This window comes from Rhinolophus sinicus, linkage group LG10 (assembly GCF_036562045.2).
Source record: "Rhinolophus sinicus isolate RSC01 linkage group LG10, ASM3656204v1, whole genome shotgun sequence".
Taxonomy (NCBI): domain Eukaryota; kingdom Metazoa; phylum Chordata; class Mammalia; order Chiroptera; family Rhinolophidae; genus Rhinolophus; species Rhinolophus sinicus.
Window position 1 is genome coordinate 106,361,475 of NC_133759.1, and position 11,779 is coordinate 106,373,253.

The window sequence follows — 11,779 nt, forward strand, 5'->3', positions numbered from 1 at the left end:
GGCCTCTACATCACAGGGTTGCTTGAGGACCACGAGGGAGCTGACAGTTACCCAACCTGATGCAAACCTCCTCCCGGCCCAGCCCAGGATGGGTGCTTTTCCTGGTTTTACAAAGGGCAAACTGAGACGGAACAGGGGCTGGGGTTCCACAGAGAGCTGTGAGGGGCAGGGCTGTCCAGGACGGCTGATCTGGGTCAGTCAGACTGCAGCCACCCAGCCTCCTGGAACCACCGCTGCCAGGGGCCCTTCGGGTGTCTCTGTGCACTCGAATCGATGCCTGAACCCTGCCCTGAACTTTCCTCCAGTGTGGGCAGGAGGTGCCATCGAGATGTGCCCAGGGGCTGGGAAGCGGCAGATGCTCCCAGCTGTGCGGCTAACCCATTTCTCCCCTTAATCCCCACCCCTCACTAGACAGAACTGCCAATCTGGTTCCTTTACAAGAGGTGGGAGTTAAAACGGGAGGCTCAAAGAAGTTGCAGTCTCAGGCCTCAAATCGCCCAACATTGGGTCACGGGGCCCCAGATGTGTGTGACGCCAGGCAGATCTATTGAAGGGGGGGAGTGAACAAATAATATCAATAAGGATTTGCAAGATGATAATACCATCTATTTACTGAGTGGCTGACGTTCCCATATCACAGATGAGGAAACCACGGTGCAGAGGGTGGAGGGATTTGTCCACAGTCCCAGAGGAAACACCGCGCCTCACACCTGTTGAAAGCCAGCAAGGCTCCGGGAGCCAGAACAGCCACTCCTGAGCCCTGGGCGCTGCGCGGCCACACTCGGTTTTTAGTAAGGCTTCTCACCTGGGCCTCACCAGCGACACTATAGGCCGGGCATTAGTGTGCCATTTTCTGAAAAGGGTTATTTACTAAGATCCCCCAATGCAGGGATGGTGGCCGATAGCAAGAAGCAGGGCTGAATTTGAATACGGAACTACAGACGGAGCAGAGCTTGGGATCTTTCCCTTCTGCGACCCTCACACCGGCTGTGGCCAGGAACAACCGGAAGTCTCCGAGAACTGGCCCTTCCTGTCAAGGCTGCCACCTACGACCTAGACCTATGAGAGGCACCTGGGTCTGCTGCCATTTCTCCCCCTCCCTCCCCAGCATATCCTGTCCTGGCTTCTTCCAGGGAACAATGTCGAATTAGGCTCAACCCACAGCAGCTGTCAGGCCGGCCTCTCTCGTGTCCCTGCCTTCACTTCCTCATCTGTAAAGTGGGAGCCGACGGAAGCTCCGGCTTCGGGCACCTTGTGTAATCTGCGGACGCTTCGGCAAAGGCCCTTCTCCCCAGGCCCGACTTGGGCCTGGACTCAGTGGGCAGGCGGGGGGCCCTAGGAAACCGTCCAGAACTTCACAAGCAAGGGGTTTGTCCCCACAAAGAACCTCAAGCAGTGACCCTGAATGCCCACCTACCCCCCCCCATCCTGCTCTGGAACCCGGTAAGTCATCGCTCAAATGCCTGGAAATACGTCCACTTCCGCGACGCCTGGTGTTCCCCAGTCCTCGTCCTCACTGCACAGGTAAGAAAAATGTGCTCAGAGAGGGGCAGCCTTCTGCCCGAGGTCACACAGCGAATGGCTGGGGTTGGAGGAGTGGGGAGCGGCGATGTGGAATTCCAGGCGGACGTTGGCGCCCGCTTGTCTGCCCGCTTCTGATACCCAGGTTCGAGAGAATAGGCCGCTAACGAGCGGCCCATTAGGAGGAATTGTCACTCCTCTGGGAGCGAGGTTGTCCCATTAGGGCGAATTGTCATTCCTCCTGGAGCGAGGTTGTCCCGGCTCCGCGCAGGCTGAGTGCCGGGGCCGAGAGCAATTAACGCGGCTCCGGCGCGGGCAGCCGCCTCTGCCCCGGGCAGCCGGGGCGGGGCGGGGCGGGGGCGGGGCGCCCGGCGCGGCTGGAGCCGGTCACCCGGCGCAGCCCCTTCCCCCGGAGCCCGCCTTTCATCTCCCCGCGCCTGGCGCCTGCCCGCAGCCCTGGCCCGTCTACCGCCCCCTCCTCCGCCCCTCCCCCGCCTCCTAGCCGCCGGGATCCAGCGATCGGTCCTGGGGTTGCAAACGGTGCGGTCGGCGTGCCCTCCTCCACGGTTGCCCTCCTCCACCGCAAGGAGTGTTTTCTCTGGAGACTTGCGGTGCGCGTGCGTCGCTGCCCCACGCAGGGCCCCGGAGCGTGCGAAATGCCCCCGGGTGCCTGGGCGCTTGGAGTGCTGCGGCTGTGCGCGCAGGGCCCTGTATCGCGCGGGGCGATCCCCGGGTCCCCCACTTCCTACCTGCGTGGCCTTGCGCAGAACAGTAAGCGCATCTTAGCCTTGGGCTTTTCATCTGTGAAATGGAGAAAATAATCTCCGCACAGAGCGGTGTGTTGGATGAACAAAATGAGACCCAGGACAACAGGTCCAGGCACTAAGCTTCGTGCAGAGTTGACACTCAGTGGTGACAGAGTTTCGAAAGGCAACCCCACTTTTCTGCCGGCGAGTATGTCACCGGAAACTAGCCTTTACTGAATGCCCCCTAAGTACCAAAGCCAGTCCTCCGCTGAGGGACAACAGGTACCCTGCTAAGGGACGACGCACTTTTCAGGCCGAGCCACAGCCTCCAAGATTTTACAAAGAACCCACCGTGAACTCCGTGAGCGCGGACGATGCGCTTCATTTGGGGTATCTGGCAGAGAGACAGCATTCGATACATTGTTACTGCTTTTGATATACAATACTTTTTACTGATCTCCTACATCTTCTAGTTACTTTATAGCCTATTCAATTTAATGACCACAAGAACCGTCCCAGATAGGGGTTATTCGCTCTATTTTTGAGATAAAAAAGCAGGCCTAAGGCGAAGTAAGGCGCCCAAGATCGCAGGGCCAGGAAGAGGTGAATAAAATGATCTGAAAACACAGCCAACGCAGGATGGCTTTGCACAGATGGGGCTTTCCATAAAAGGTTCGAGCTGTGTTGAGTTCCAGCAGAGGTGAGACCCTTTCTTGAATTGTCTCCACTCCAGCAGGGAGCTGAGAGCTGGCAGGAGAGAAGTTGGGCAGGCTGGTTGCCCCCTGGGCATCTCTCCTGCTCACAGCCAGAGCTTGGCACCCTGGCTTTGAGCACCAGTTTCTTTTTTTCTTTAATATCTACCATTTTCGTATTTCTGGCTTCATAAATGTCTTTGTGTGAACATCAGAATCTGAGACTAGTGAGGAGAATCTAGCTTCTCCTCACCCTGAAATGTTCATCAAACTGAAAAAGCGCCAGTAGCATTCACTTTTATTTTAATTTCCCAGGAATGAGCCTGTGCCCCTAAATTGACAAATATTAACCAGGAGTTTTCAGGAACAATTATAAAACAGTGGCTGGGGACAGCCCAACTGAAAGCTGAACCCTTTTGTACACTGTGGCAGCTGAGGGCTAAATGAATTTCAGTCTTGCTTCCAAATTAGAGCCTGCACCTTGCTGGGTATCTCTGTAAAGCACAGAACTTAATCTGGATTTACCTGTACAGTATGTGAGATGCATATCAAGCCAACTATCATCAAGGATGACTCAAGGGGAAAATGCATACATGTCCAGATAGCTTTCATAGTTGTTGTTTTTTTCTTTTTAACTTTCTCTGATTTTCCACTTTGTTGAAAAAAAAGAAAAAGAATGTGCTTGTTCCTAGTGGGGAGATAGGGACCTGGAGGTTTTAGGAAACTGTGGTTAGAACTTCTTTTTCACTTTTTCAGGACCCTTTCTAATCACATTGAATTAACTGGCCAGTGCAGGTTGTTTTTATTCTGTGAGATTCAGGTAATGCCTGTTTGGTTATCCTGAGCCAGCAGAGTTTCACTCCAGGCAGAAGTTTGGGGTGAAGGATACGGCATCAGAGAGGTGCTCTGGCAAACGGTCTGGGGGTCAAGTTCCTAAGACTTTTGAACTGGGAGAGCTTCCTAGCCTTGGTCATTTCAGTAATGACCAACCATGTCCCTTCCTTCCAAGATTCTGGAAACTGTTTAGGAAGCGTGTGCCGTGTGCAAGGCCCTGAGCTGGGAGACTTCTAGTTATGTCCTCATTCACAGGACAATGGCTCAGATGCAGGGAAAGAGTCATCTGAAGCCATGGGTCTTGGATCCGTGGCCTGCAGACATCCCAGGCCTCTGTGCACTTGAAGCTTAGTCTCCGCTTCCTTGCACTGAGACAGTCATCACTAAGGTTTGGGATGTAATTACCCAGGGTATCATTTGGAGTGGGGTGGAATATCAATGTTTCTTTTTTCTTTCTTTTTTTTCAACCAGGTGCAATAAATAAAAATGTGCTTCCCCAAAAGGTCCGCAGGCCCAGGGTGTGCAAACTTGGAACCCCGCATTTCTGAGATTTGCAAGAGGGAGGAAAGCACTAGATATCATTCCTTCCCCCCTCCCCCTCCAAAGCAAACATTGGCACCCAAACACACACAATAAACATAGGCTCAGACAAACGCAGGAACACACGATAAATACACAGTCTGCAGAAAAGGGTGCTATAGGAGGCAGCCCGAAGAGGCGATTCAGGGAAAACAAAACACACGGACCCCAAGTTTCTAAGGGTGCGTAGGTTTTCTTTTCGAGTGGAAGACATGGGGACCACTGGTTTATATTGTCCAGTCGGAACCATTTGAGACAGAGCAGCCCTTGGCCACCTCTCCGGCTAGCTGCAGCCCTTCTTCTAGGGGAGTTGCAGTAACAGCGGACGCTGTTGAGCACTTACAAAGAGCGAAATACTAGTCTAAGTGCCTTGCGTGTAATATTCCCTTTAGCCGGGGGCTGGCTCGTGTTTTTCAGTGCTGGCTCCCAAAGTTGTAAAGTTAGCCCAGCTTCGGCGCGTAGTAGGCACTTCCTAAATGTTTTTGCAATATCAATTGCAGATTATAAACGTGTTCTGGCGGTGAGGGGATGTGATACAGACGCCCGGTACCTTTTAAAAAGAGGGGTCAAAAGAGAGAAGAAATGGGACTTGGCGAACTTCCTCTTTAAATAATCGGCCTTAATTACGCCTTGGACTTTTCAGTTTTGGCGTGATTATAACCCTTGAGGGATCGCCTAATAACAACTCTGCTGACTGCTCCTGTAATTAACTCCTAATTTATTTCAAACAGGGGCGGGGGGGGGAGGCCCCAGCCTCTTCCGGAAAAGCCAATCGGAGGAGAGCGTCTGTGACGTCAGCGCCAGGGCCGGCGCGGATTGGCTGAGCCGAGTCTCCCACTTCCCCTTGGAGGAAAGGCACGGCTCCCGGCGCGCCCCTCCCGTCTCCCCCCCAAAAAGTTTGAGTCGCCGCTGCCGGGTTGCCAGCCGAGTCGCGCGCCGAGAGCTCCGTAGGGCAGAGAAGTCATGGCTTCTCCGTCCAAAGGCAATGACCTGTTTTCGTCGGATGAGGAGTGCCCGGCGATGGTGGCCGGCCCGGGCCCGGGGCCTGGGGGCGCCGAGGGGCCGGCGGAGGAGCGCCGCGTCAAGGTCTCCAGCCTGCCCTTCAGCGTGGAGGCGCTCATGTCGGACAAGAAGCCGCCCAAGGAGACGTCCCCACTACCAGCCGAAAGCGCCTCCGCCGGGGCCACCCTGCGGCCACTGCTGCTGCCCGGACACGGCGCCCGGGAATCGCACAGCCCCGGGCCGCTGGTCAAGCCCTTCGAGACCGCTTCGGTCAAGTCGGAAAATTCAGAAGACGGAGCGGCGTGGATGCAGGAACCCGGCAGATACTCGCCGCCGCCAAGTGAGTGCACGCCCGGGCGGGGACGAGGGGTAGGCGGGCGCGGCGGGCAGCGGAGGGAGCCGGGGGCCGGTATTCCAGGCTGGGGGTACGCAGACCCCTCTGCAGTATGCGCCCCGGAAAACGAGCATAGCAGTTCTTGGCCCCTTATCCCCCGAGTTCAGCGCGCCGGCTGCATCCAAGACACCCTGTGGCTAATATCCGCACAGCGCGTGACCCGGAGCCCCTTGCTGTGCGAAGTTGCACACAGTTGCGGACTCGCTTGTCTTTGAAGGGCGAACCCCAGCTGGGTTTGCGGGGTCGCTTGGTTCGGTTTCTCTAGCCCTCAGCCCTGCGCTCCAGCCACTAAACTTATTTTTGTTTCACTGTCCACCGGGGTCTCTTGTCTGGGGAGTGAAGGGGGATCCACGTCTAATGAGCACTCGAATATGTGCCGGGCGACGGCGAGGGTGTCTTAACGCCTTTCAAAGTTTACAACCCTGCGAGTGTACCCTCATTTTAAAGGCAGCTAACTGAAATCCAACCCGATATTGGCTGGAAATCATTACCTTCCATGGGTCCCCCGGGTGTGGAAGCAGGATCCCGCGAAGGGATGGTGGCAGGGAGGACAGTCCCCGCATCCAGCACGTCGCTGATGAGGTCCTGGGCTTCGCTGGGAGCGGGCTGGGGTCTGAAGCGCGCAGATTGCGCTTGGCTCATGGTCATAATTAACAGCATTCCAGCAGAGCTTGAGAGTTTACAAAATGCTGCTCATTAGGAATCCATATCCTGGTCACCCCTGGGACCCCGAAATGTAGGCAGAGGCCCCCGTTTCAAACACCCAGGCTTCATGAGGACTGAACCTGATACAGGTCACCAACAGTGGCTGAATTGGGTGAGGGGCCCTGGTGTCCAAGCCTCGCTCCTCTGTAGGGTGTTCTGGGCACCGATGACGGGTCTCCCCAGAGAGACCCCACAGAGGTCCGGGCAGTGGCACCCCGCTTCCTGCCAATGCGGCTGGAGTGCCGAGTCAGGCCAAGGAGAAGTGATTTCTCTTCCAGCTGTAGTATCCAGTTTTGGGCCCTGAATCCTTTTTGCAATTTGGAGAATTCATTCCCTGTAACTTCTTTTACTTCTATCTCCTGACCTTAAAGCTTCCTTACCCATAACGTACCTCTAGGAAAGGTGAGGGGGGGCTGGATGCGGAGGAACTTTTTCCAAAGCCAGGAGAACCCCATCTTTGTGTTTCCACCAGTCAGCCCTCAAGCCTGGAGGTGCACTGTAGTTTGTGAACAAAACAAGGCCATATACCCAGGCGTCAGTGGCTGTCCCCTCTGGCACCTCTCTCCACCCTGTTAGAAACTCCAAAAGATTCAAAAGGGTGTGGAGAATAAGGACTCCAAGAATTTAAACCCGAGTTTGCTCAGTGCTTTATAGCACTTTCAACCATATGATCTTATCTGAGCTGTGTGGCAGCAGCTGGCCTCCCAGTAACAGATGAGCAGCAGAGATCAGAGGCATGAACACACCGAGTTTGGGTTTGACATAAAGAAATTGGGGAGCATTTAATGATCAGTGAGCTGGTGGCCGACAGGGCTCTGGACATTCTAAAACTTTGTCCTCTGCGAATACGGGATCAGTATTTACCCATTTTATTGATGGTGAAGTAGAGGCTCCGAAACTCTTAGAGACTTCATGTGTTTCACAGACACTGAGTGCCCGTGTATTCCTAGGCCTGGGTCAATGCCCAGCGGCACATGAAGGTTTCAGGCCTCATAGGGGTGGTGTCCAGAGGTCAGAAATCCCATTTGCTTAGGCCTCGGGCTCTAGGACAGCAATTGCTCACACTTTACTCTGGAAACATCGATACCAGGTAGTGTAGTCGAGCTTCCCTGCTCAGTGAGCCAGGCTTGGGCCCTGGATATGACCTTTCCAGGAGAAAAATCGGAGACTCTGAAGAGGATTTAATTTTAAAACAAAAAGGGGGTTATTGGTGTTTGGGGCCTGGAGATTGCTGTGCTCAGAGCCCTGTGATGGGAACGGTGGGTCCTGGGAGCACCAGACTACCCAGCCTGGGGCGGGAGGCAGCCACCCGCCCGAGCCTGGTTTTGTTATTCGGAGGAAGTAGGATAAATGCTGTTTTGCTTTGTATAATCGCATCCTTCCTCTGGCTGGTTTAAAATGGGGGTTGGGGGGAGGAGGGGTGCGTTGGGAGGAAGCCTCATAACTTTATGGCTTTGATACTTGTGAGCGATCCCAGTCGCCTGGATTTCATAATTCAAATGCAGCCCATAGGAGCAACCAGAATGACTGTGCCTGGACACGGAGTTGCTTCCAAACTTAGAGCAGGATCAAGCAAGGACCCCAGGAGCTTGGTCTCCAAGCGGAGACGGCTGGGTCATCCAGACAGCCTGGCCAGGTTGGTGAAGGCTGAGGGTTTCACAGGTCTCAAATCTCAGAGAACGTTGTTAGTTTATTTGTAAATTAAGGAGCAGGCACCCTGCTCTCTGGTTTACTCAGGGATTAGCGTATACAAAAGATACACTTCTGTGGTTGCTTCTTCCCCACCCCTCTCCCAGATTTCTGTTTTTTCATTGATTGCAGAACACACTACCTTTCTTTTCAGTCACTTACAGCGATGGTTAATAAGGTCACCCTAGGACAGATCCATTTCTTGTTGGAAATGGAGGCTGGGTTGGGACTTGTGCTGTGTCACCCTCAAGTATGAAGTGTAAACTCTTTCTTGGGCCACCAAAGTAACAAAACAAGAAATGCGACATTCTCCCCATGAGTCCTTTGGAGTTATTACTGTGGCTACATTTGGAAAATTAGTATAGCTCATAAAAGCCAAATGCAGAAAATTAATTGTTGAGCATTTTGCCCTGCAGCTCCACACGCCTCCCCCACCTCCCTGGAGGAAGAGAAGGCCCAAGTTAGCTGATGCTACAGAACCACACGGGTGCCTCGTCCTGTGACTTCCTATAATTGAATCCAGTTTAAACATGGAGGCTGGATGGTGTTGGCATACCTTTATTTTGCTTGTTACTCCTCTTTCTAAAGCAGGGCGACAAACTAATCATTTACACATTGGCTCTAAACCATAGAATGCCTGGAGATACTAAGATGTCACCGCATGTGCTGAATTCAGAGGCGGTGGGATTTCTCCTGACATTTACATTTATGGGCGAGAGAATTTTCCCCTCCTTCTTAGTAAAGTTTATACTACAGAAGCACCCGGCCAAAAAACTTTTCCCACATCCAGATCTGTAAAATGACGTTCAGGTTTTATAATCTGTAGACTGGATGGAATGACAGCTGTGTGGTTGTTTATTGCATGGGGCTGCTACCCAATCACAAGATACTATTATTAATTTACCACAGACCTTATCTGCACTTCTGTCCTTCATTGTGTAGATGCTGTGCAGCTTGTCCTGCGGCAGACAGGGGACTGAGTAACCCAGTTTTTTCATAAGACCCCTGTCATGCATCCGAGGAAGTGACGGTTATTATGAGCCCCCCCCCCGCCCCTATTTTAAAGACAAGAGAAATGAAGCTCCAAAGAGATGGGATTTTGTTCTCAGAAACCACTCAGCTTCCTTAACTCATGAGGGGTCTGTTCGTAGATGTTCTATTCCCATTATTCGAATACTGATTGTTTTCCACACAGAAAGTTCTATTACACCATTAAATTCCCCAACTTCTTGTTAAAAGCCTCGATTTTCAAAATAAAACAATTCATCCATTTAAATATGGTCGTTGTCCACTCTTACCCCCTCACTCCCCGAGATACCACACCTGGTTTTGACGGGTATCTTTTTGAGAGCTGAAGAGGGAGGCCGGCACACACACCTGGCGAGGAAGCCACTTGCTGTCGCTAATGCACTCCCCTCTGCTCCCCAGGACACACGAGCCCCACCACCTGCACCCTGCGCAAGCACAAGACCAATCGGAAGCCGCGCACACCCTTCACCACGTCTCAGCTCCTGGCGCTCGAGCGCAAGTTCCGCCAGAAACAGTACCTCTCCATCGCAGAGCGCGCCGAGTTCTCCAGCTCCCTGAACCTCACAGAGACCCAGGTCAAAATCTGGTTCCAGAACCGAAGGGCCAAGGCGAAAAGGCTGCAGGAGGCAGAGCTGGAAAAATTGAAAATGGCTGCGAAACCTATGCTGCCCTCTGGCTTCAGCCTCCCTTTCCCCATCAACTCGCCCCTGCAAGCAGCATCCTTATACGGAGCGTCCTACCCTTTCCATAGACCTGTGCTCCCCATCCCGCCAGTGGGACTCTATGCGACGCCAGTCGGATATGGCATGTACCATCTATCCTAAGGACGACTGCTCAGTAGACTGATGGATGTTTGTTGAAGGGTTCCCCCTCACTCCCCAGGAAGGCAGCATCGAGCCAGCACCCCTGCTCTGCAAACCTTGCTTGCACCACCCTAAGCAGCTAGGCCCAGAGGGCCGCAGCCATAGTTTGAATTCGTTCTTTAGACTGCAGACACCAAGTCCTGTTTCATCTTCAAGGAGATGCCCCCTTCTCCTTTCACAAAGATTGGCTCTGACGGTTTTTATCTATAAATAGATATAATAAAATATAATACATTTTTATACAGCAGACATAAAAATTCAAATTATTTTGAAAGGCAAAATTTATATACGTATATATATATATCAACTTCCTAAAAGAGACTGCTTATGTCCATTTGTTTTTTTTTCTTATGGGGGAGACAAATTATTTGCTAAAATTAATTGCTGAAATTTGGTGATTTTTGACAGGATGATTGGCTTTTGTTTATGGGAAAAAAGAGAGAATTAGACACCATGGGTATAGACAGTAGATATGGAGAGTTTCCTTCAAGTGACGGGACACATCAAGTTTTCAGTTTTACACGCATTAAAAAACTCATTAGATACGACCCTATTGGCCCTATTTTTTCCCCCTCTCCACATTGCCACATTGTTAAAGTTTTGCTTTTTTTTTTTTTTTTTTTTTTTGGTAAGATCTATAAAGGGGATGAGAAGACTGAGGGTGCCTGGGCTAAGGTGGCTAGAAGTACTTCCTAAGTCCTCGCAAGGCTGATGCTTAACTCCCCATAATTGGAGAGGGAAAACTTAAAGCATGTTGGGAGGAATTGATGGTTTCTGTGAAATACTAGGTACGTCAAACCTCATATGTTGCAAAAGTGATTGGGGTGGGGGGGGCATATAGTTAATTCTCTGCTTAAAAAAATGTCTTTAACCATTACGTATATGCTAAATATTCTTGGACAATGAATAGATCCAGAAAGAAAAAAAATCATGCTTTCTCTGTGTGTGTACCTATTGTATGTGCTAAACGTATTAGGAAAATTGATAACTTTTTAACGTGTTAGGGGCAGAGGGCAAAGCCATGTTTTGACTTGCTAAAAACGGGGGTGTCACACAGCCCTTTAGCTGCCTGGTGTCTCACCTTCCTATCCATCTCTCCCCTCCCACACCTTCCCCCAACCCCACCAGTATACTTTATCCCTTTGAAAGGGTGTCTTGTATAATTTTATATATTTTATTGAAGAGTTATTTCTTATCTCTTATTCTGAATTAAATTAAACGTTTGTTTTATTGCAGTAAAGTTTGTCCCAACTCATAATTATTTTAAGAGGCACTCTCTGTTCTTAGTTGGGCTTAGCTCAAAAATGCCACCCAGATGGGGGGTAGCTGGTGATTTTTATTATTATTTTAATGTGAATCAATCAAGAGTTGTGGCCAGATTCAGCCTGCGGGGTAGGGTGGGGGGTGGGAGGGGTGGAGAGTCCATTGAAAATAGCAAAATACTTTGAAATATTAACTCCGGCAGTTTAGGTCACTCATGGAAAAGAAGTGGAGCTGCTAAGAGGAGTTTTTCAAACTCCAGTGAAAGATGAGCTTAGATGATGTGGAGCTGAGGGATCCGGCAGAATCTGAGTGGCTTGTAGATGAACAAGGGAAAACCTTGAACTTGAAATTTCCCATCTAAACAAAACACAACAAACTTAAAGCTGAGGGAAAAAAACCCTACAGCTTTTTGCAAATGGGGATGGTGAGGAAACATTCACAGGGGTGGGGGGGGGAGTGCCT

General features: G+C 51.3%; 1 protein-coding gene across 1 annotated transcript; it reads left to right on the plus strand.

Annotated features, from left to right (window-relative positions):
* Nucleotides 1-5,240: 5,240 nt before the first annotated feature.
* MSX2 (msh homeobox 2) lies at nt 5,241-11,289 on the plus strand. Its single transcript, XM_019740194.2, has 2 exons — nt 5,241-5,714; nt 9,591-11,289. Exons 1-2 carry the CDS (start codon nt 5,336-5,338, stop codon nt 10,013-10,015), a joined length of 804 nt encoding a protein of 267 aa, XP_019595753.1. The 5' UTR covers nt 5,241-5,335; the 3' UTR covers nt 10,016-11,289.
* The last annotated feature ends 490 nt before the right edge of the window (nt 11,290-11,779 follow it).

Bases quoted from the DNA above. Each gene is read 5' to 3' on its own strand.
- MSX2 (XM_019740194.2), top strand. From the start codon at position 5,336: ATGGCTTCTCCGTCCAAAGGCAATGACCTGTTTTCGTCGGATGAGGAG. The intron at 5,715-9,590 runs GTGAGTGCACGC...TCTGCTCCCCAG, and splicing joins CAGATACTCGCCGCCGCCAA to GACACACGAGCCCCACCACC.